At 42.5% G+C, this 24,541-nt stretch overlaps 1 protein-coding gene across 7 annotated transcripts in view; it reads right to left on the reverse strand.

The window, feature by feature from the left end:
- kif21b (kinesin family member 21B) overlaps positions 1 to 21,675 on the reverse strand; it is a 66,075-nt gene extending 44,400 nt beyond the window's left edge. For 4 of the 7 annotated variants that reach the window (XM_085159666.1, XM_085159667.1, XM_085159662.1 and 1 more), the window contains exon 1: positions 21,249 to 21,674. In XM_085159666.1, the coding sequence (XP_085015792.1) occupies positions 21,249 to 21,289 (41 nt within the window). In that variant the 5' untranslated portion in view covers positions 21,290 to 21,674. Of the gene's footprint in view, positions 1 to 21,248 lie in introns of all 7 variants that reach the window. The other 3 variants (XM_085159665.1, XM_085159664.1, XM_085159668.1) reach the window with 1 other exon arrangement.
- Positions 21,676 to 24,541: the final 2,866 nt, after the last annotated feature.

The following is a 24,541-nucleotide window of genomic DNA, read 5'->3' on the forward strand; positions in this document are numbered from 1 at the left end:
TGGACGCCTAAAGTTGTCACTGTGAGGCGCAAATGAGAACAATTCCACACACCCGGCACGCAAAACTACAACATCCATGCGCACAAAGAAAAATAACAACAACAGTCCACACAGACACATTCAGCGTAACAAGCTAAAGGCTCAGCTGGATGAGCATTTAAGCCAGCTGTGCCAACAAAAGAAGGGATCCATACCGGAAAACACCCAAACACACACACACACACATCCAGACTCAGATATACACTCATTTAAGGAAATTTAGCGGCTAAAACTAGCATCCAATGTGCTGGTTAAACGTCTGAATCAGACTGAGGCGTAAGGAAAAACACAGAGGAGCAGATTGTGGATTCCTGATGCGGCAAATTGAGGCGTTTATCACTTATCATCTTTGCACACTAATAGGAAAATGAGTCAGATACCCCAGGGAGTAAATAAAGTCCCTGAAAGAACACACCCCACCTGCCTTTCACGTATGCATCCTCACACACAGATGAATTTAAAGGTGAATTTGAATGCAGCATCATGCTTTCATTACTTACCCTCCCCCAGTTTTTTTGTGTGTGTTTTTATGGCATAAACACCAAACCCAGTTCTGTCAAACACAAAAACAAGCAGACACACAAAGTTAGAAACTCATTATCCCCAAGCTCTGAGGGAATTCGGTTATTATTACAATAATTATTGTACCCCATAGTGCTAATTAGGACGTGCAACAAGGATGCACAGAGGCACGCGCAAACGTCAAAGCTGCTGCCATATCTAACGCTGATAACAGCAAACTCCACTGACGCGTGACTGGAGAAAGAAGCTGAGAGCAACATGAAGGAGGCAGCAGACCTGTTGGAATACTGATCGCACTCCTACAGACGTCTGACAATTAAAGCCTTCGAAAACCGACGTGATTTACGTTTCTTAGGTTCACTTGAAGTTACGAAGGAGCGCATCAAAAAGCAGTGCCTCCCAAATGTGGCAGTAGGAGCGAATCACAGATTTCATTTGTGGGATTTAAAAATTCAAAAATGCATTTAGTCCCGCAAAACGACAGCACGACACGTTCATCTCTCATAATTCAGTTTTACAGGCGAAACAAAAATAAAAAATGTTGGCACGTCATTGGTACGGCAGACTCCGTGGGGATGCTTCTGCCTCGGTGATGTATCGGTGCTACACTGAGAAAACGCACGCTGATGCAGCTCGAGATGGTTTCTTTTGTGCACATAATGCTGGCTTATGTAAGAGCATAAAAGAACATAGATGGTCTGAAAACTGCAATTTGTGTGTTTGTGTGTAGGTTTCAAAACTGAAATGGGTCTGCTGCACAGAGTAGGAACATTTTACGGCATCAAACGCTGTGGTCTCAAATATGACCAAATTCTCACTGGGCAGATAACTTTTGTTACTTTCAAGGAGAAAAGCACTACATTCATAGCTTTCCAGAAGTTTGTTTTTGGCAGTAGGATAAACTGACTAAAAAAATCAAATAAAATCCTGCAATGCTGCAAAACACCTGCTTTATTCTTGCAGTTCTGACTTATTTTAGATTTGCTCTTGTCTTTTCAGTTCACTTCCTCTGTTATTAGTTGAGCCTCCTCTGTGTTTTGTTGTCAAGGCCCTGTCTTAACAACCTGTGATGCCTAAAAACACCTAACACTGTGTTGGTTGTTTCTCTCTTTAGTTGCTTCCTGTTTTATTTTACTTCCTCCTTGTCTGTTTATTTAGATTCGGTTCACCTGTGCCTTGTTTCCCCCAGCTGTGTTCACTCTGATTTGTATGTTCTTTTTCTTTTTTTAAAATTACTTCTTTCTTTTTTCTTTAGTTGAATTTATAAACAAAATGCCACAGTTTGACAGATATGAACTTGGCCTATCACTGCATGGTGTGGAGTGTTTCCTTAAAACATTTGAGGAAATTGGGCAAGACCTAAAAAAGACTATTTACAGCGCATTAACATTATTAAGAAACAGGGAAAAATCCAGCAAAGACCTAGAACAGGACTCAAAAGAAGTATCTGGCACCAAATCACACAAGACCCGCACTGAAAATCAGTGGCAACGGGTCTTCAAATTTAATAAAACTTTGGGTTCAAATCATTATCATTGTAAACACGGTGGAGGCGCTGTCATGGGCTGGGTTGCATTTCAGCCAGTGGTGTTGGAAATCTTGTCAAAATTGATGAAATTAGAAGTAGGGGTGATCGTGGCTCAAGAGTTGGCAGTTCGTCTTGTAATCGGAAGGTTGCCGGTTCAAGCCCCGGCTTGGACAGTCTCGGTCGTTGTGTCCTTGGGCAAGACACTTCACCCGTTGCCTACTGGTGGTGGTCAGAGGGCCCGGTGGCGCCAGTGTCCGGCAGCCTTGCCTCTGTCAGTGCGCCCCAGGGTGGCTGTGGCTACAATGTAGCTTACCATCACCAGTGTGTGGATGACTGGATGTGTAAAGCTATACAAATACAGGCCATTTACCAGTAAAGTACCATCAGATTTTGATCCTCCATGCAGAACTGTGCAACACAATTTGCCTCATATGTACTTCCCATATATGTTTGCACATGTTTAAATAAATTGCTACAACCATTTCCCATATTTCTGACAAGGTATAGAGAAATCGGGAGTTGCTCGAGACTTTTGCACAGCACAGCATTTCATTACTTTTGCTATCATGTCTTAAAATGCTTTTAAAACAGCACACAGTGACAACTCCGTCAGCTACGTGTCTGTCAGCAGCAGCAGCTACACTCTGCAACAGCTGAATGTGAAGCGTCCTATTCTATCAAAAGTGAGACATTAAATCACAGTGAGAACTGCCGCATGCATCGCTCAAGTTGTGACACTTTTTAGTGTCTGTGAAGGTTCTCAGTCATCCAGGTCATCGTCCAGACACTTTTCTTTCCAAGCGACACTTTTTAGTATTAGTTCAAACTAGTTGTTAGGCTTAGATCACAAGTTGATACAGCATTTTTGAAATGAAATGATTAAGAGGCTTTGAGTGTGATGTTATTGTTGCACTATAAATGAAGATTTAATATGCTGCAAACACCAGCTGTCTTTGTTTAATTATATTCACATTTCCTGTTACAGAAGTGCACTGTGATAAATGTACTTAAATGTAGATAATGTAGCGATAGAGCACATCAGCCCCTGTTGGATTGCAAATGTAGTTGTACTACACAATGTTTCAATAACGTTGTAATTTCTAAAGAAAACCTGGAAAATCTTTATTATGCTGAATCTCTTGGCAATTTTAAGAAAGTTTTTTATTAGGCTCTCAATATGTACGCACGCACTCGCACACACAGACACACAAGTCGTAGCGTGACTTTGTTTTTTTCTTCCTCTCGCTCAGCTGGCACAGTTTAGGAGGGCACAGTTTCCTTGGGAACTGCACAAACTGCCAGACTCCTAATGTGCTACGTCTGCATGTGTGAGCATATGTTTGTGTGCCCACTTCAAAACGGGATGGCAATCTAGTTAATCGCAAATGGCAAAGGCTAATACCACATCGTGACCAATCGTCCAGTAATCGTCACCTCAAAGTCGACTGTTAACCTGCTCCCCAATTGTAGGAAAATGCCCGGAGCGAGTGCCAAGTCTGCTGCCAACAAGGAGGAAGGACCAGTAAGATCAGCACACCAGTAGCAGCTTTTTGTGTGCGGTATTGTCTGTCTGTGTGTGTCTGTGTGTGTCTGTCTGTGTCTGTGTGTATGTGTGTATGTGTGTGTGTGTGTGGGTTCAGTCAACCTTCAAGAACAAGCTGGTGATGTGATAGCCAAAGGGCTCATTTCCCTAATGTAAACACTCCAGCAAAGGCACCGCACACACATAAAGAGGCAGAGTTAATCGCATTCACTCGAGTGTTTCAGAGCGCCGTTGTCTCTTGTTTTCGGCACAGAGCCAATCGGGAAAGCTGCTCTTCATGAAAACTGTCCATTTTTCCAGAGAACATGCTCTTATCAAAAACTACATAACCAAGAGCTCCTCTCCATCATCGCCCCATCTGTTATACGACAGATTAAACTTCCTGATCGGCAAATGAACAGCGGTGTTGTTTCTGTGCTCTTGCCCATCCTCGCATCTCGGCCTGTTTCGAGCCCTCCCTGAGTTCACTGCCAAAGAAAGCAGCAGACTAACTGGACTAATCACTGAATGGCAGAAGCAGTGAAAAAGGCCTTTTTCCATTTCCTTTTTTCTCCTGATAGCCGGGGAGATTAATCACCCGTGTGGACTTGTACTAACTCGCTCGCTTCCTCTTCCTCTGGCTTTCTTTCTTTCTACCAATCATGCCCCTCTCCTGTGTGGCGGTAACAAATGTTTGAAATGCAAACACACAAGACACCCCCTCCTCCCACCCGCAGTACATTCACTAGGTGTTGACAGATGGCTCAAAGGTCATTTTGCCGTCCAAGAAAGGTTGTGTCAACAAGTAGAGAACAACAGGTGAGGTGGGCCCTGATGTACAGGGGTTAGTGTTTTTTTAGAAACAGGTTAAACAAAGTGAGAGTGGTATTTGAAGAGCCCTGCAAAATCATGTTGCTCACATAGATGAGAAGGACCAAACTGACCTGTGAACAGCTCATTAAGTCTGATGACTGATGAGGATGGCAACTTTATTTATTTTTTTAACTTTCCTCCCTTACATGACGGACACTAATGATCGCACATATGCACTGAAAACATGTTGTAAAGTCATCGTATTGTGTGTGTGTCAGATTTAGCAAAGCCAAATGCATTCATGCTGCACATCTGCACCTATATGTAACACCCACAGATAAGCAACTCTGTATTTTCCACAGGTCAGCAGAATGATCGGTCACGCCTCACACTTTTACGTTTGCAGTTTAGTCATTTTACACAGCAGAGTTTCCAGTCACACAACACATCCACTTAACTGCACATCCACTTCAGAGTCACAAGGGGGTCGGAGCCTAACCCAAGAGGAACAGTACAGAGTACATCACAGAGCCTACACACAGAGACAGGCAATTATAGACACTTAAAACCCATTAAGATTCACTAATTAACCTAACAAGCATGTCTTTGGACTGTGGGAGTAAGTGAAATACCCCCAGAGAGCTCACACAGGCACAGGGAGAAGATACAGAAAGCCAAGCAGATTCAAAGCGACAATGCAAACCACTGCACTACCACTGAGTGAAAAGGTTCAGATATATGCTCTACCTGCACAACAAAGAGGAGTATTACCAGTTAAAACGACAAACGGTTCCCTCGAATGTTTGAGGAGTCCAAAGCAGGACTAAAAAAAGGATGGTAAACTGGCAACAACAGCTTGAAAGGATTATGCATCTCTATGCCTGTATGGAAACCACATCAAGGAGGCATGAAGACAAAACACCCGTGTGATTGCTGTGAACTCTCCGGACAATTAACTTCGCTATTATTATATCAGATGAAGTCAATCAAGCTGGCAATTTAAATAATCTGATCGATTAAGACAGCTGGTTTCTCACACACAGCTCGGGCCTGCAGGGCAACTGAGAAAAAGGCTAGCAGTAAGTTGGAGTAATGTACACTGTGAACTACAGATGATGTTATTTAAAAAGAAAAACAATGAGAAGGACATTAAAATGTCAAACATGTCTCCATAAAGACAAAACAAATAAGTATCTGAAATAAATAAGCGAACAAAAGAGATGGAAAGACAGAGATTGCAGATACAAGTGGAGGAAATGAGCTTACTCCAAAAAGAGTGGTGGTTTGGGCAGGATGCCTACTAGGTGTTTCGAGCATGCCCAACTTAGAGAAGGACCCGAGACAAACTTAGGACACACTGGAGAGGTTACATCTCTCAGCTGCCTCTGTGTCTTCCCAGAGCTGGAGGAAGTGGCTGAGGAGAGGAAAGTCTTGGCATACCGGCTTAGACAGCTGCCTCCCGACCCAGATAAGCAGCAGAAAATGGAATAAATTCATAGCTGTAACTTAAAAACCAAATCTAGCCTCACACTGAGGCCATGCTCCCTGCTCTTTTCTCCACCCACAGTGGCTGAAAGAGTGGGAGATGAAGCAGCTTAATATCCCTCCGTTGTCATTTCCCTCATTAATAACCAGTCAGCAGACAGACAAATGTAAAGCCTGTCATCATTTTTACTCTCCTACCCTGTTTCTTTCACACAACTCATTTCATTTGAATGAATGATGGCTACAGCCACCTGAACAGTGAGCCTGTCTGTTTATAATGTTGTCTAGCAATGAGTTATTGGTGTAAAGAATATGAGGCAGGCAGGTTGATTGCTGAAAAAATATGGTGTTCTCTCTGAATGCTAACCTGCATTTGGTCAATAAAGTTTCTCCATCTGTTTCTCCTTCACTGTGCATGACCTGAGTTTGAGACTACGAAGTAGTTGTGTGCAGGATTTGTTGCAAATCGACTCGTTTACAATCTGGGTCATGCTTTTCAGTAGTATTTCTATAGTTCTTTAAGTAAAGGTTCAACAGCGTGCTATGTTTCTGCAATGAATTTTGAGAGTCTGGGACAGTTATTTGAGAAAATATCCACTAAAACCTTAAAGAAGATGTGTTGCAGCTCATTTTTTCATTCAATTCCACAATGACATCAAAGCTATCCTCAATTATTTTCCTAAATAACACTGAATGTGCTCAGAAGTGTTTCCATTTAATTCCAAGCCTGTCTGTGCCTGTTGGTGGTAGGCAGCAGCTTCAGGATGCATCCCTGCTGGTTTCACTGCACCGCAGCCCCACCACGCTGTCAGCGAGCTGGGTGTTGTCTCCACACAAACGCACGTGCACAACACACCGCAGCCTGGATTTCTCGTAAACCCTAAGAGCACTTTGCCATAAAATAATACGCGAGCACACCCATTTGTAAAGAGGTCCATCAAATTGATTTTGAAACGAACATGAAACTGTTTCTTCAGCTGCTGCCAAACTCTCCAAGCCCTCCACATGGATTAGCATAATGCACCGTGTGCCCAGCTGGGCATGCAAAGAAACTTGATTAGCTTAGTTAGCTCAACAAAACAAAGAAATGACTATACTTCTTATGGAAACCAGAGGAGGCCGAATCCCTGTGTCAGGCTCTTGTTAAGAAGAGCCACAGATAGGGACATGGGATGTGCAACTGATAGGGCAGCGGTCCCCAACCTTTTTTGCGCCACGGACCGACAATATTTTCATGGACCGGCCTTTAAGGTGTCGCGGATAAATACAACAAAATAAAACTAGTACCGGTACCGAAAAAAAAGAAAATTTATTCATAACACACATGAAAAGACCCAGGAAAACCGAGTAAACGATAAAGATGATAACAAAATAACGCTGAAAACCGCTAAAAACCCTGAAAACTATACATTTCACACCTGAGCCTCAACTCTCGCGGCCCAGTACCAAACGACTCACGGACCGGTACCGGTCCGAGGCCCGGGGGTTGGGGACCGCTGTGATAGGGGATATCCTGGCTGGGCCTTTTCTGTGAGGAGTTTGCATGTTCTTCCTGCGCCCGTGTGCTTCTTCTAGAGAGCACTCTGGCTTCCACACAAGGACCCACATGGTAGGTTAATTGGTGACTTTTAAATTGGACATGAGGTAGATAAAGCACTGTACAAATGTATCCTCAAAATGTGACTTGCAGTCTAAAAAAAAGCTATATAAATGCGAGCACACCCATCAGCAGAGATTCTGTGACATCGGTGAGGTGAACCGGGAAAACAGAAGCTAATGCCCAGCACAGCCTGTTATTTATTTGTTTATTGTGACTTCATTACTTATTCATTCATTTCTATTTTTGCCTTTTAGTGAGTAGCATAAAGCGACGACACCTGCCATTTCATTATTCGACCCCGTGTTGCGTAATGATAATGAATATTGCATGCTTTTCCAGTCACTCAGGTGCTACTGACAAGCTACAGTGATGAAACAAAGCACCGTACACTTCCTATTTTCACATGCGGGAGATGATGACATCACATGAAATACCAAAGAATCAACAGGTATTGTCATATTTTACTGATGATGAATCCTCAAAGTTCCTCTTACTTAACTTCTGTTTAACCTAATCATACAGAGTATGTGGGGGTTGAGTTCCCAACCTGGTAAAGTTTTTAAAAGACATCAATCCTGAAAAAGCCGTTTTGGTAACATTATTTACAGAGCAGAACAGTCCTAACCTTCCTGAAAGAGATTATCCAGCCCTACAGAGATTACATAAGGAGCGCTGTGTCTCCATCTGGTTCTGCTCTGTTTGCTCGTAGCGTAACTCCGATTAGAGCTTCGTCATTGTCAGAGTTCAGATTAGGATTAACCCAGCTGACACAGCTATGTGTTAGAGTGTGTAGCCACACTGCAGAAACGGACATATCAGTGTTTTCAGGTATGAGTAAAGTAATAGCCATAAAAAGTGCATATAAAGAACAAGTGTCCTAAATATTTTAACCGTGTAATCCCCAATGCATAAAAGTGTTAACGCATCCTTCTGGATTAAGTGTCTGGTGTGTGTGGTGTGGGTTTTTGACAGGTAGGTGAACAGCGATGACGTTTCCTCCTGTTTTTGTTCTGTAATGAAAAGGCGCGTGCATGTCACTGCAAGCTGAAGGCGTCCCGGCAATATGTGACGGGAGCCTTTGTCGGGCTGTTCACCTGACGACTGAAAAGCTGTTGATGTGGAGCCGTCTCACAGCCTTTGAACTATTTATCTCGCCCCGCCCTCTCAACCTCTTTTATTTTCTAAGACTCAAACAAACAGAAAGGAAAAAGGGAAGAATGGGAGAGGGAAAATAGAGAGGAACAAGAGAGGGAGGATAAAGTGGCGATTCATGAAGACTGTCGCATGTTTGACATGAAAAGCCCTGAGAACTCAGGAAATTGCTTTGGCCTATTTTGGGTTAAGGAGCTCTGGGCATATCAGTGACTGTGGGATGAAACGAGAGAGGCCCAGAGGTGCAGTAATGGATGGAGTGGAAGCAGACCACTGGCTGCTAAGGTCAAAATGAAAAAACAAATGTAACAAAACAGAAAGGATGACAATGGAAGGCCATTTGTTTCCACATCAGTTGATCGATGGGGGTCTCAGAGATCCAGTAGCAGTCACATAAGGCTGGTTTTTAGACAGTTTATTACTACATTTAAAAATATGTCACATGTATTCATGACTAAATTCAGTGTCCTATTGCAAGACACTTCTAATGGCCAACAGAAAGGGAGTCCTTTGGTTGTAAAACGATGTCACCGCTATGACAAAATGACCCTGTGTCAATCTCTAATTTTAAGTCTTACCTGTTACAACATGTTGTTGTTTTTTTAAAAAAAAATTAGGTTCCTACTTCAGGTAGAATAGAAATTATAAAGCCTTGTATGATTTAGGGGGGGTCTGTCTTGGGATTGACAAGTTGCTACAATCTGAGTTTGCCATGTCCTCAATCTGTCAGTTAGATAGATCCACAACAGGATCCACTGCTAAAAAGTTGAGGCTTCAGAAACAATTTGTGAAAACAGGACATCAACAACCGTGGTGGTTACATCCATCGTTTACAGTGCGGGGAAATAATTATTTGATCCTGCTCAATCTGTACATTTGTTTACTTACAAAGAAATGAGCAGTGTCCGATTTTCAGTTGTTTAAGACAGAAAATCAACCAAAAATCCAGAAAAAGCTCATTTTAAAGTTATAAATTAATTTGCATGTCAATGTGTGACGTAAGAAAACATGACTTAGTGTTTGGTGGAGAAACCAATAGATATAGTATTATTATTCTGGTATACACATTCCAAAAGTTTAAAATACGACCAAAAATATTTATCACGATATACATTTGAAAATTTGCGATAACTATATAACTGACGATATAATTGACACTAGAGAAAATACTTTACAACTCCTCAACTTTATTCGTGCAAAAAAAAACATCAATGTATTTTCACTTAAACAAGCAGCTTTTTAAAGTGCATTAAAGTTATATAAAAATTTAACAGTGCAAATGCAAATTCCTTGCCGACAGTTTAACCAAAAGGCATTTCCAGTGGAAATTGGCAAACATATCCTCAGCAAGGGGCACTGTCTATTTTCAGAAAAACCAAAGGATTGATTTTAAGTGTGCCGTATTTTTCAAAAAACACGGTAATAACGACGGCTCGCTAGCATGCGCTACCAAAAATAGTGCTTTGTTGTGTATCTGACAAACGAAAGCTAAACTAGTGCCACACCACTGAAGTTGCATTTTTACAAACCAACTCTGGTTCATCTGTTTCATTCAACGATCCGCTTTCTCCCTTCTCATTTTTCCGCCAAACAAAGGCACTGCGCATGTGCGTTTTACCCATATTTCTATCGCGATATTTCAATTTCTTATCATTGACCAACATTATACCGGTATTACCGTGAACGGTATGATATGGCCCAGCCCTACGACCAAATGAATGTCATCACCAGTAACATGAGTACATAGAATGGATCGCTGTCAAGATCAGGATTTCCACTTTCTACTTGATGCTACTTAATGTGAATTGATTGCGAACAGTAATGAACAGCTTCTGGGATATTAAAGCTTTAATTACAACGTCTCTTCAGTCAAAAAGTCCGAATGCCGACCTCTTGTCTTAGAGAAAAGACACAAGCAAGCAGAGGCTTGCTTAAACATTATTGAGCTACAGTAAGCATTTCTATCCTGTTGCCCATTTAATCAGTGCTCCCATCGATTTTTTTGGATCAGCTGTTTGCAGTGATTCCTCGCATAAAACCGTCAACTGTCTCTCTCCCTGCATCTGTCTGCTGCTCAATCCCTCACAGTCTATTCAAGACACCCTTCCCATAATGCCTGTGCTTTGCTCTCTTTGACTAATCAGTTGAGTGTCTGTGGACGAGAGTAATAACAACACACCCACTGCTATGACAGGATATGGAAGCAGGCCATTTCCTGCAAAATCTGTCTCTCACTTCGGTCTCCGATCCTCCACATGAGCCCAACATCACAGCAGGCTAACAAGCCGCTATCCAAACACACACACAGACACACATTTCATATGCAGGTCCAACACTCTCTGAGGGAATGGCAGAAAATAAGCAATGGACACCTGACTGTGCACTGTCCCTGGCAACATATGTTTATACGAGTTATGAATGAATTAAGCTGGCACCAAACAAAAGCAAATGAGGGGCGAGAAATTGCATTTTTCCAGACTTGACCCTGATCTCTGATTTATGGCAACGAGAGGGGGGAAAAAAATAACGAAGGAAGGCAAACACAGCAGGGTTATGAATATAAGTAGCTGGCTCAGGTGGGAGCACCAGAGGAGAAAGCACTAATAAGGACCAGTTGGACAAACTGGCAGAGGGAGACACAAAGTAAATATAAAGGAAAGCAGACTGAACGGATGGGAAAGCACAGAGGAGAATGCACACTGTATGTGAACAAGCACAAGCAGGGGAAACGGGCCAGTGGTCACAAGAGACTGGTGCTGTGCGTGGACAGCTGGCTTGCCCAGGTGGTACAATGCAGACTGGAAGATATAGGCATCTGTCCTGCCATACTGGTGGATACAAACGACTATGTCCTCACAAGCCCAGAGTAATGACTGCAAAAACAAAATATTTCTTCTTCAATTTCATTAAGACATTCCACAAAAAGCCTCCCAATAAATTCTAGAAAGGATTCAGATTTCACAGACCACCGCAGTAACTTGATTAATACTCTGAGGATCAGCAGATACCTTAAGATTCATATCAGTGCTGACTCTAGATCACTGTCTTCTGAGAGGCTGAGAGTCAAAGCAGTTCTACTATGTGATTTACCCAAAACAATAAGTGTTTATATTGGCATATACATGTGTGTCAGCTGTATTTTATAGATTTACTCATAGTGAAACAAGCATTTACAGTTACGTTCATAACAATTCAATCAACTATGTGAACTCACAAAGTGGTGAAACAGCGTCACTATGGAAACACAAATGCAAAGATTGTAGCCACAGAGAGCAGTAACCACACTAAATAAACCACCTAATCGATCGATGATACTTGGCCATTTAAACGTTCATCTTTTATTGCACGAGCAGTTTAGTTACACCCAGACACAAAATACCACAGCTCACAGCCTCGTTCGGGTTAACCTTATCTATCAAACTAACCTCACAGACTGGCGACCCTGTAGCCCGAGGCGCCGCTGCCAATTGGTAACGGGCGATAAGACAGAGGAGAATTCACGTACTCTGTGCACATTGGTTTGACTGGGTGCCTTAGCATGCAGGGTCGCATGCTACAGCAGGAATGAGTGCACTGGCTCATCCATGTTAGCACGAGCGTTTCCTTAACCAAGCCAGACTTCAAGGACGGGCTTGTCCTACATTGTCTGGAAAGAGCTGGGTTGACTCTTGAGGAAATACTCTGTCAACTCTGTTATCTTTCCCCATCTCCATCAGGAATTTATTTTCCAGAGACACAGACTGTCATCGGAAGTTGTCCTTGAAGCTGAATGAATGAATAAATATTCACGCCCCGCAATAACAGAGCCAAGATATCAAAGACAAAATTAGAGCTGGAACCAGAAATTCACAGTAAGATATTTGAGACACTTAGGAGGCTCAAATATCCCATTCTTAGAGCTGATATTATCAGGTAAAGTAGGGCAGAGCACGCGTGAAGCATTGGCTGTGAAAGACTTTGGCCTAGGCTTTAAAAACTAAGCTATCACAGGCTGCATTTTTTGCCATCAGAGCATACCTGCCCAAGAGTATATGAAGAGTATATAATACTACTACTGACAGCATAACAATAGATTACTTTTAGTAAAACCGGTGCAAATGTTATTTATTGGCCTGGTATTGACCATCACTGTGCCAGAGGCATAACCCCCCACCACCACTGCTGTCAAAGACAAGCATTTGTCATTCAGTTTCAGATGAGCATCTCATTGTTACAGGGGCACATCAGTACGCATCATCTGAGCTAATTCTGGGTCAATCCCCACCCCACTTCCTCACCCCCCTCCTCATTTCCCCTTCCTACCCCCTCTCATTTGTTCTGTCTGCCGCTTCATGGGGGGGTGGAGGCACGAGAAAGAATCAAATTAGCTTCCTTTCATACATTTTCATGACAGACAGTCTTGTCAAGGTCAGAGAGGTGCCATGCTCCCCGAGTCTATTTCATTTCAACATCTGAAACAGAGAATAAGAGTGGATGCTTTTTAATGGATGCTGTAAAGCACCATGCCATCCCTACGGTGTGCCATGGGGAAACCTATAATGTTTTTGGAAATTTTCAAACGACAGATCACACGCTATCCGGTTCACTGTGCCAGTGGGACTGACAGAGGAAGCAGTGAGTTGACAAGAGGATCGAAAATTAAAAGCAAAGCAGCAACAAAAAGGAAAAAAACCCAAAAGTTTGCTTATTTATATCTTTCTCTTACATATCCAGGGTCGACATCATTTTTTAGATGAATACATATGAAATTTTCATCTATGTGCTTAAGTGTGACACTGTATGTGAAATATTTTTGTTGAAATGTTTTACAGTTCATATGTCAGCTATGAAGCGAATGTGTGACAATTTCTCAAAATACGAGACGGATGTAAGTACACAAACACACATGCAAAATACTAAGAATGAAATGCAGAGGTGGAATTATTTCAATAAAGGTCACCAGGAAAACACACACACAAAGATCCATTTGTTGAATGTTTTTCTCTAATACAGAGCCCACAACATACGCTGCCAAGCTGCAGACTGCTGCCATGACTCTGCTTGTCTGTCTGCCTCCCTGGAGGGCAGGTTAGCATTACCACCAGGCCAGACTCCTTCTCTGTCAGACAGCATTTAGCATGAGTGCTAACGCAGCCACCGTCACCATGGCTGTCTGTCTGTAGGCATGTGAACTTAGCCAATGGCTGAAGTCTTCGTTCATTCCTTTGTAGTATTCCATATAGACACAAATGTGTATCAGGTTATTAAAAATAAAACAGTTTCACCTTAGAATGAAGATTATTAGTTTGATATGATGCAGCAACAAAGTGATTCTCCCAAGCTAATTCTCCTAAGGTGTTAAAAAAAAGACAAGGCAAGTTTATTTATAGAGCACCTTCCAAACACTACATTAATTCAAGGTGCGTCACGAGATATAAAAAACTGAAATGAAAGAGGGAAAAAAAGAGAAAAAATAATAATAATGATAAGAAGAAAAAGAAGAAGAAGAATATTAGTTTAACTAGCATAGCGTATATATGTATACATCTGTATGTGCTTTAGCCAGTAGACCAATCTGAACAGCGATTATTAACATCTATATGTTTTTAAAAAACACTTTTTTTCCCCTACATTTAACATTTATTTCATCATTCCCCTGCAATTACGTTACCTCCTCTGTTTGTGTTTGTCTAACATCTCACGTATACGTGATGGAATTTTGTTCAACTCACCGCTAAATATGGAATAATTTAAAAACATGCCACAAGCCTGGCAATATGAACACTATTTTTTATCTTCTTTTTAAAACTAGCAAAGGTTGGAGAATAGCTAACCTCAGAGGGTAGGCAGTATAACAGCTAAATGTCTAATCACCCTGTTTAGATTCAGATATGTGCACCGCTAGGTGATCGGATCTTAGAGACCTACCAGGTTTGTATTCATTAAACATCTTAGATAGTATATTTAGAACTCATTTAATGTTTGTTTTTTAATTAGAAATACTTTGAATACAATTCTATATTTTACTGGAAAATGATAATAACATAACAGTGTTCCCAAAATGAAATGTAAGTGGATTTTCACTTTAAAAGGAAAACAAAGACGGCAGTAGGACTGCAGTAGGAACTGTCGTGGTGGCACAGTTAGTTTTTAAGTTGTCTTAAGCAATACTTTATTAATAAAGCAAAATTTTCAGTAGCCATCCAGCTGTTTTCAACAAACAAGTACTAACAAACAGTACACTGCTTACCCAGTAAGCCAGGAAGCTGATAAATGCAGCATTTGACAGCTAAAGTGACATTTTTTTTGTCTAATACAATAATGGGCAACTGAATTTCCCAAGAGGCCAATGAAAAACTGGGACTGTTGTGGAGGGCCCCAGCTGTCCCACCCCCACATATAAATCCTAATATTACTCCTCTGTAAAATAAACTATTGCTAACACATCAACATAAATATTATATATCATAACAAGTGCTAGTTTGTCACAATACTAGAGGGCTCAGATCCTTTAAATTAAAATGATTTATTCGAGGATGGAGTCATGTTCTATCTTTCTACACGACAGCACTCTCCTGGCTGCGCTGAATAATATCACCAGCTTTTATTGTGCGAGGCCTTTCAGTGTTTCTAGGCACCTCTTCCTCTCGGTGCTTCTATTTTAAATAAAGTTTTGCTGATTCAACCTGAACATCAGCAGACATGATGCTAACCCTGCTGTGTTAGCAAGCTAACATTCGCCAATTAGCAGTAACAACAAAGTACAGCCGACACCGCAAAGCTGTTTCTAAATATGAGGTGATAAAACTGCACAATGCTGCAACTGAAATGTAAATTATAACCACATTTAATCGGTTACTCATTCCAGCCTTTTTAAAGCCCTGCCCTGCTGACACCTCCCTCCATTCACACACAATAACCCAAAACAAACCCAGAGACACAAACGCCAGCAGTGATTAAGCTACTTAACGCCATGAAGGTGATTATGGGCCAGCTGGTCACAAACACACACATCACGTCCCTTTATACTGGCACAGTAGGCAGCTCTACTGACACATTCACAAACTATAAATGTAGGGATGGACAGGTTTTTAATAGCTACACGTTTTCCCAAGTAAATGGGAGGGGAGAGGGAGAAGCAGAGAACTGCTTATTAAACTGTCTTAAAGGCTAAAGAAAACATCTGAGTGTGAAGGAGTAAAAACTCTTGAATTTCACACTCCTATCACTGCCAGTTTACAGATTACAAAAGCAGAAGACAATATAATTTCAGATTGTTTATGCAGAACATCTGACATTCAAATAGAGAAGTCAGTAAGGTTTTCATTTCAGTCTAGACAGGACATCTATGGCTCTCCATCTCTGTGCTTCTTCCTCTCGCCACGGGAACATAGCAAACACGTGCAGCTGCGCCCAAATTATTCATACACACGATGCCCAAACATACACACACACACACTGTCTGCACACTTATGTAGCATCTCATATTTGCATGCTACAGTAGCCCTTTTGACAGCAGACAAGACACTTGCTCCTTTTCATACTCCACCCTGCTTTGTCCCCCCCCCCCCCCCCCTCTTTTTTCCCTCTTTGATTTTTCTTTGTATTTATTACAGTGAATTGCAGGAAGCATTGCTCTTTTCAGCAGACGGAGAGCAGTTTATAAAACAAAGAGGACATCAGAAACTGACTCCACAAGCCTCTCGCTCTCTTTTTTATCCCCTTCCTCTCTAAAAATACAGTCTGGACTTCATCCACGTCTACCCTCCAATTCTATGGCTTTTTTGCGTGTTTTTGTGCATGTGCATCTTTATATGTGTGTGTCTGTGTGCGTGCAAGCTCAGCAGAGCACACAAAGACCTGCACTGACATCAGACTCATTCACACAGTGTCCTCTGTCTACGCTCACCCAAGAGGTGGTCTGTTTAAAAAGCCATTCACCCCCCCCCCCCCCCTCCAAAGGCACACTCAGTCCCAGTGATCTCTGAGTGACCACAACAATGTCGACACACATAAGCTGGCCAAACTGGTTTTATAGTTTATCGAAATGCGCGGACCACAAAGCGTCTATAAACATAATTATTTTCTAGACTGACCACACACGCTGTGAAAAGACTGCCCTTGTGGTTCAAGCAGAACGAGTTATTATTTAGCGGTCCAGCTGACATATGATGACACCGTGATAAGAGATACATGCAAATGCTGGACTGGACTGAAGCGCCTTTCATTGCTTAATGAATTCAAATGGATAAATTCAAATACAGATCTGTGTGTGTGTGTGTGTGTGTGTATGTGTGTGTGTGTGTGTGTGTGTGTGTGTGCCTTTGAATGTCTGCGCAAGAGTGGGCGAATAGGAGGTAGAAGGAGCCAGGGGAAGAGAGAAAGCTGGTCACATTCCAGCATTTTGGTCACACTTTATTTTGCACACAGTGCAGACGAGCTTGAGCAAGAGAGGGAAGTTTAAAATGGCGTAAATGTGTACACTCACAGTGTGTGTTTTTTATTTTAACTCAGGAGCGCGCAACAGAGTCGCAGACTCACTCCTTTTAGCATTCAGTCCTCACTGAAAACACACCAGCACACAAAGCAGGAAGTGAACAGGAAGTGTGGATGGTCCAGAAGCAACCTTACAGGAAGTCATTCTGCAACAGCAGCGCACCATTAGGGAGTACAGATATACTTAAACAGAGCAAATTCATAAATAGACAGCTTGCACAACTCATTTCCAGATCACTGGCACATGTATGACCTAAATATTGTTGATCTATTAAATACATAAGCTACACATGTAACAAATTCCTTCACGCCTCTGATCATTTGCAAACAATATCATATGAGTCTATTATACACCTGATAGCAGACGTGTAGTTGTGTGACTGTTTGTCCAACCAGGATTAAGAAGTGCAGCTTGGCAACCTCACTAACTTCTTTGTTCTTTTTTGACCTCAGCGAGCCGCAATCTGTTTGTAAAGCCCCTGAATCCGCAGAGGCGGATTATTCAACAGGTTTTTCTGTGATAAACGGGGTGACGGACGGAACACCCAGCACGACTGATTTCTGCACATCGCCATGTCCGGGTCTCAGCTCATGTTCAGTTCAGACAGCAGACAGCTTCTTCAGTACACTTGCCAAAAAAAGCACTCACAGTGCCATTAGGTTAGCTTGAAGGGTAACAACAACTTTAAAAAAACAACAACAACAAAGAACATAAAATCACGTGCCCACAACCAGACAAGCATGAGGAGGAAGTGATGCACAGCTGCGGACGGCCAACTTGGGCGTGTGCTCTGTCATGTTTCCTGCTCCTCTCACCTCCCTCGAATCCAAACATGCTGACTACGAGCGACTTTACAGGCTCATCAACACAACAACACCGTTTATAAGTTTCCCATTGCAGTGATCGGTGTGTGTGTGTGTGTGTGTGTGTGTGTGTAACTGTGTGTGGGAGTGGGAGATGAATGTCGCGACCAAGTGTAAGACTCCTGCCATGAGGAGATTACATTGCAGCACTACCCTGTGACCAGCAAATACAGTACTGTAGGCTTGTAACACACACACACACATGCACACACACTTTCCCACCAAACCCAGCTGTTTTAGCAACAACCCCCTTGGGAGGTTGTAACCCAGACACAGCCCGTGTGGCAAACTATTAACACACACAGGAAACAGGCGAGACTGGTAGCCGACACAGGACAAGCGTCCAACAACAAAACACCACCATTTTTTTTAAACTCCCATCTAAATCCTTTGTGTGTCAGCTGTGAGGGGCCACTTCCCTCACTCATATCCCCGCTGCTCTTGTTTTGTTTCAAAGCCAGTGGAGCACATTAATGGATTTATGAAGAACTTCTGTAGAGACGTCTTTTACACTGGCTGATCAGCACATCATAAGAGTTCAAGAGATAAAAGCTCATCTTTTTCTTTCCCCTCAGCTGAACTCTCATCGCCTTCTAGCCAAAACGGTCTGCGTCACAACTGTCCGCAACAACCCAGTCATCCACCTGTAGGGTTTGAAGGAACACTGAATATTTTATGCTTTTTTCCCCTATTCAGCCTCATTACTGTCATCACCCCAGAACCACAAAACCATGAGGGGGAGGGGGGCAGTCGAGTTCAAATTAGACAGAAAGGACAGCCTTAAGCTGAGAACATGGAGTAACAATCAAAAGATCAGGAGGCACAACAGCATTAAACAGATTTGTCTTTGAGTCTATTTCTACCCAGCTGCTGGGGGCTGACTTAGCACTTCAGCAGCGGGCGAGTCACTTGATTTCTGAAATGAGTAAATGGCAGGGAGCCGCACAGAGGGCGGGGGACAGAGATCGATATGCAAATGGAAATTTACACACCGCTCGCCAAACACACATGCAAGGGTGCAAAAGCTGAACTATTGGCGGGCCACTCTCACTCAGAGTCTGTCCTGACATAAAGCTTTCAATCGGGGGTGCAAAATGCAACACTCAACATAAAACCAGCGAGAGTGGGAGCCTGAACGTAAGTGCACGTGCGTGTGTGTGAAGGTGATGGTGAGTGTGTCTACTTATCTACTGATTATAGCCTGCTTGCACTCGACTGAGCCGATACTGTAAATGGATGCATCTGGATAAAGACGCAAAAGCCAGGCCGGGGGCAATTTAACAACAACTGTTTAGGAGGGAATTACAGTAGATGCATCTGATCATGTCTGCAATGCAGATCCACTGACTCAAGCGTGCGTACGGATCCAGGATTGTAGGATTGTAGGTCGTTCAGGAATTGGATGCTGGCAACACGAGACTGAGTATACGTTCGTTGGCCTTCACGTCAACCCCCGTTGCCCTCGTAATGCACATTCGCACATGCAGACATAAGCTCTGAGCCAAGGGCATTGCATGATGGGAGCAATTAAACGGCGTCCCCTCTTATCAAAGGCCCTCTTCTCTGGGAATAAAAGAGGCTCGGAGGTCATTGGGAAAAAGTAACTGCTTATTCAGCAGGAAGTTATCTTTTTCCATGTGTTTATTTGCAAGCTTCCCATTTCCTGTCAAACACACACACACACACACACAGATCACATGTGATGAAAAGGAGCAGCATCGGCTCACCCAGCAGAGTAATTACATGTTACTACTTAGCCCCTGTTTAATTACAGCAAGACTTTCACGCTAATAAAACTAATTCCGAGGTACTCTCGCGAAGATAATGCTCCTCTGCTGATCTGACCTTCCTTACTGAACAAAGAAATGAAAACCTGTTCACAAACTGATGATAACGTCAAAAAAGTAAATTAAAAAAAGGAGCAAGAGGGAGCTAAAGGCAGACGTGTTAGTCACTGAGTCATTTACACATCAACAGGCCTCTTGGCTGGTCTCTCTTTCGCTAAATTCAGTTCAGCGACAGCCACCAGCGGCCTATACGGCTTCCCTTTTCACCTTTTTCTGTCAGCACCACCTACTCCACTTCCTGTTACAGTTGTCACAGCGAATGAGCACAAAGGAGATTCACTCTGTGGCTGACAATGAGGCAGCTGATAAAGCCTTCCCCTGGGGAAATGGGGCCAGTGTTTTTAAAGTTCATCTTAAAAGCCTGCTTTGCTGGACCAACTCCCCACCCCCATTCTCAACCCCCACCCCACTCAGATCAATTATTGGAGCCCGGATTGGGATGTGAGGACCTCAAATGGGTGCTTCATGAAGCATAGTTATGTTTGTGTAGTTTGTGTTATGTGTAGATTGAAAGCCGGTTATGCAGTACTGCCAAAAGGCGGTCGCTCGCTAATGTGACAGTCTGTGAGGCTCTGAGTTAATTGGGGGTCTGTGGGGTCTGTCAGACCACCGCCACAGCTTTGCACACTGTAAAATGAGCATGATTACAGATGAGGTTTTAGAGCACTTTTTATGCTCACTTCTTATGATCAAATTTTATTTTGGGATTTTTTGCTCACACACATGCAGAAAACTGTCTCCTCTCACCAATTCAAGAGCTGCTGTGCTCCCCAATCCAACAAAGGCAGTGAATGTCACAGCTCTGAAGGAGAGATTCTCTTTGTGCTCGATTCATTTGCTGCAGGACACTTTTTTGTGTTCTTAAGCACAACAATGCTCCTGCTTTTTAACCTAGTTATTGACCTAACTCCGTCATGCATATGTAAGCTGTTGACTAGGCATGGTTATAGATGCAGATAGGTGCATGTAAGAATAATCCCAGCAAAATTGGTTAGGAGAGAAACGCCCATTCTCCTCCCTGCACCTGGCTGCAGCTGTCCTTGTCACTTCACCCAATGTTAAATCATGAATGTAAGACGCTGTGTGCAGAACTTGTGCATAAAAAACGTATACACACAACACCACCACCACATGAGAACAGTTATATACGGATACAGCGTGAAACAAACGCGTGCTTTTGCCTTGTCGATACTGTGCAGAGCGCCGCCCAAGTAAAATAAGGTGGAATGGTATTCTCCGTGGCTGTGTAATCTCCTGAATCCCCGAAATGGACGGAGACATCGGGGAGCGTGGAAGACTGTAGGTGTGCATGATGCATTTCATTAATCGCCGGGAGGCACAGACACAAGCGTGCTCTGCTAAGGTCTGCAGATTTCCAGCAGACAGACGTCGGAGGCTTACCTCAACGCAACCTTCACACAGCAGTCTCCCTGGCTCCCCATTGCTGCTTTCAAGGTTCACGGGTGAAATATTTCGGGTAATGTTGTGTTTCCAGTGTGCGTAAACCGTGCACTGCTGCTGCGGCCGTGGCGGTGGAGGTGGGGGTCTCCGGTCAGCGGGAGCAGCCGTCAAGACCTGCCGGGGGTGAGGTGCCTCATCTGGACTCCTGTCCTCTTTTTCTCCTGTGCCGTGGCGGTCATCGCTGTTTCTCTGGCGTGTGTCACATCGCAGTGCTTAACCCGCTCTTTTTTTTTCTTTCGCTTTTTTCTTTCCGTGGTCTAGCTCGGTCGCTACATCCTGTTTAAAGTGCCTGTGAGGGAAGCATACGAGCGTCTCTCTGCAGCCACACCGCTTCTCTGAGCGAGCACGCTGAGTGAGCGCTGAGGACTGGAGGAGGTGGTGCCACCTTCACTGACTGTTGGAAATGTTCAATTCGCCACTGAACCTTTAATACGAGCGTCTCCCTGCTCCCTGATCACTGCCCCACTCTAATATAATATACACATTTGTGTAGGATGAGTTTTACTCATAAATAGTGAATAATTTATTAATTAAATCAATAACTTACTATTAACTTTCACTACATTCAAAAATCAGCGACGAAGATGATGGGATACCTTTTCAACATAAAATGATATAACTTTATATTAAATATTTATAATATGATATCATATAATATAATATATCTGTGTTCTACTATTCAAAATTATAATATCCTAGAATAGAATAGAATAGAATAGAATTGAATGGAATATGTCTATTACTCTGTTATAGACATATACTCTGTTATTCAATATTATAGTATTCTATGCTATACTATAGCATAGTAATATATAGTACACATATACTCTATTATGCTATGCTATTTTTTATATGCTATCCTATATATACGATAAGGTTAGGGTTTAGTCTACACTGTACACCTATATATTCTATGGTGTATACAGTATAGACTATAATATCCTCTACTATACTATGCTATCTTATCAAATCTCTCTCTCTCTCTATATATATATATATATATATATATATACACACATATCTGTACTGTTACTACAACTCTACTATTCAATACTACACACTACAGTATATTAGACTAAAATATCTTCTGCTATACTGTACTATAATCCAGTCCTGTACTATACCATGCAACACTATATATCCATCCATCTCTTTTTCCACTTATTCAATTCAGGGTGACGGCAGTTGGAGCCTATCACATGACAAAGCATATTACACCCTGGACAGGTCACCAATCTTTCACTTGCCAACACATAGCATGCAGATTTGAATCCAGGACCTTCTTGATATGAGGCGACAGTGCTCACCACTGTCTGACCCCGATGCTATACAAGCCTGCCTTAAACAATAAGCATGGTTGCTTTTGTGACTGATGCATGCTTATGCGCCCACATCTAACAGCAGTGGCCACATCTCCCCCAGAGGCTGACTGACTGAGAGGTATGCTTTGGCATACCTTAATGAGAGGGTTCTTTCTTTCAAATGCTAAAATACATGGTGTTAAACTATCTATATCTCAAACTAACCACAATACGATAAGATAATATCTAATTGTAATTCATAAAATGAAGCATTTGGACGGTAACTAAACAACAACAATAACTACGGTCGCTTTTCTGCATTGCACTTGTTAAAAATAAATACGAGGCGTCCTTGAAAGCAGCTTAATCGTATTGATTGGCGTGCAGCTGGACCAACTAGTAAAGATCTCACACCGTTTCTTAAAAATCCCAGACCAATCATCGAGGAGAACAGACCGATTAGCCCCACCCAGTGACACACCTCTCCTGCTGTAAAGATTACACATCTACAGCCATAACTGCGAGCGGTGACATCTGAAGTCCGTTAAAATGCCATAAACAGAGGGAGACTTTTCACATGAGCAGAGGAGGGGCCACCGGTCTGAACACCTTTGAGGTCAAACTTCAAATTCAAAAGTTATCGTATTATTGCTAAGACTCTGAGTTCATTGGCCCTGGCTTGGATGGGAAGTCAGACTCTGCACTCTTTGTGCTGAATCACATTTCTTCAAAAGGGGAAACTGAAATCCTTTCCCTTTAGTTGAGTCAAACAAACAAGAAGATCTGTTGCCAGTCTTCCTCAATTTCTTTCTCCCTTTCTTCACGTACACACAGAGCCTTCTTTCTTTCTATATGTTATTTATCTTGATCTATCTTGATCTATTTTTGGAGGTACAGTTTTCTCTGACATCCTCTACATTCAGGTTTCTGCTTCACTGTTTTAAATAATCTATGCAAAGTGAATGTACCACAGTGCCACTACACTGTCATAGTTGTTGGCAGCGTTTATACTGGCACATCAAATCTACACTACAGCCTTTCCAAATACTCATCCCCCTCATTACCCATGCCTCGTGTACCAAAGATGTGAACAGAACAAACCTAATGACTTTGCCAGTGACACATTTACGTCTGCACTACAAGAAGTTGCTTTTCCCTTTTCCAACACGCTAGCGAGCTCACTGTGTCACACCACCAGACAGTTGCTGCTTTATCCATACATTTTGATTAATTTAGAATTCCTAGAGTGAGGGACTATCTCAATACTGATCAGCATAAACATTTCTCCCTCTCTCTGCACCAGCACTGATGACAATCACTTTTATGTTATGAAACAGAGTCTGCACACAGTTGCATGCACTGTAAACCTATTCAGTGCAAAGAGGAGCTTATGACTATGTGCGAGTGTGTGTGTGTTGGTGCCTGGGGGCCAGGTGGTGGTGGTTGGGGCTGCTGGATTCCATGCAAGATTATGAGGATAGCTAAAATCCTCCTAGATCTGCTGGTTACCAGCCACTAGCCGCCACAACTGGAACAACATAACACAGCAGTAAGGGTGGTGCATACAAACACACACTGGTGAACCAGAGACCACGCCGTAATTAGCTTGCACTGTTTTCCTAAGCGTCCTTTCACTCCTTTTCCGACCTGTTTACAGTTTTCAAATCCGCTCTGGGTGAATCTTTCCCCTGCACTGCCTCCTCTTCAGCGCTTTCAGGGTAAAAAAGAACATTTCATAACCATCCTCTGTGGGTTATAAGACCCTGAAGATATTTTTCAATATTGCAATTGCCACACTGCAGCATAATCCCTATATTTAGGGAGGAATACGATCAAAATAATTACATAAGCGGCATTAAAATACAATTGTTCAAGTCGCCTTTGGGTTTTGTCAGTCACGGTGAAGTCAGCACCAGCTCAGATTTAACACTT

Source organism: Neolamprologus multifasciatus, chromosome 5, assembly GCF_963576455.1.
Source record: "Neolamprologus multifasciatus chromosome 5, fNeoMul1.2, whole genome shotgun sequence".
Taxonomy (NCBI): Eukaryota; Metazoa; Chordata; class Actinopteri; order Cichliformes; family Cichlidae; genus Neolamprologus; species Neolamprologus multifasciatus.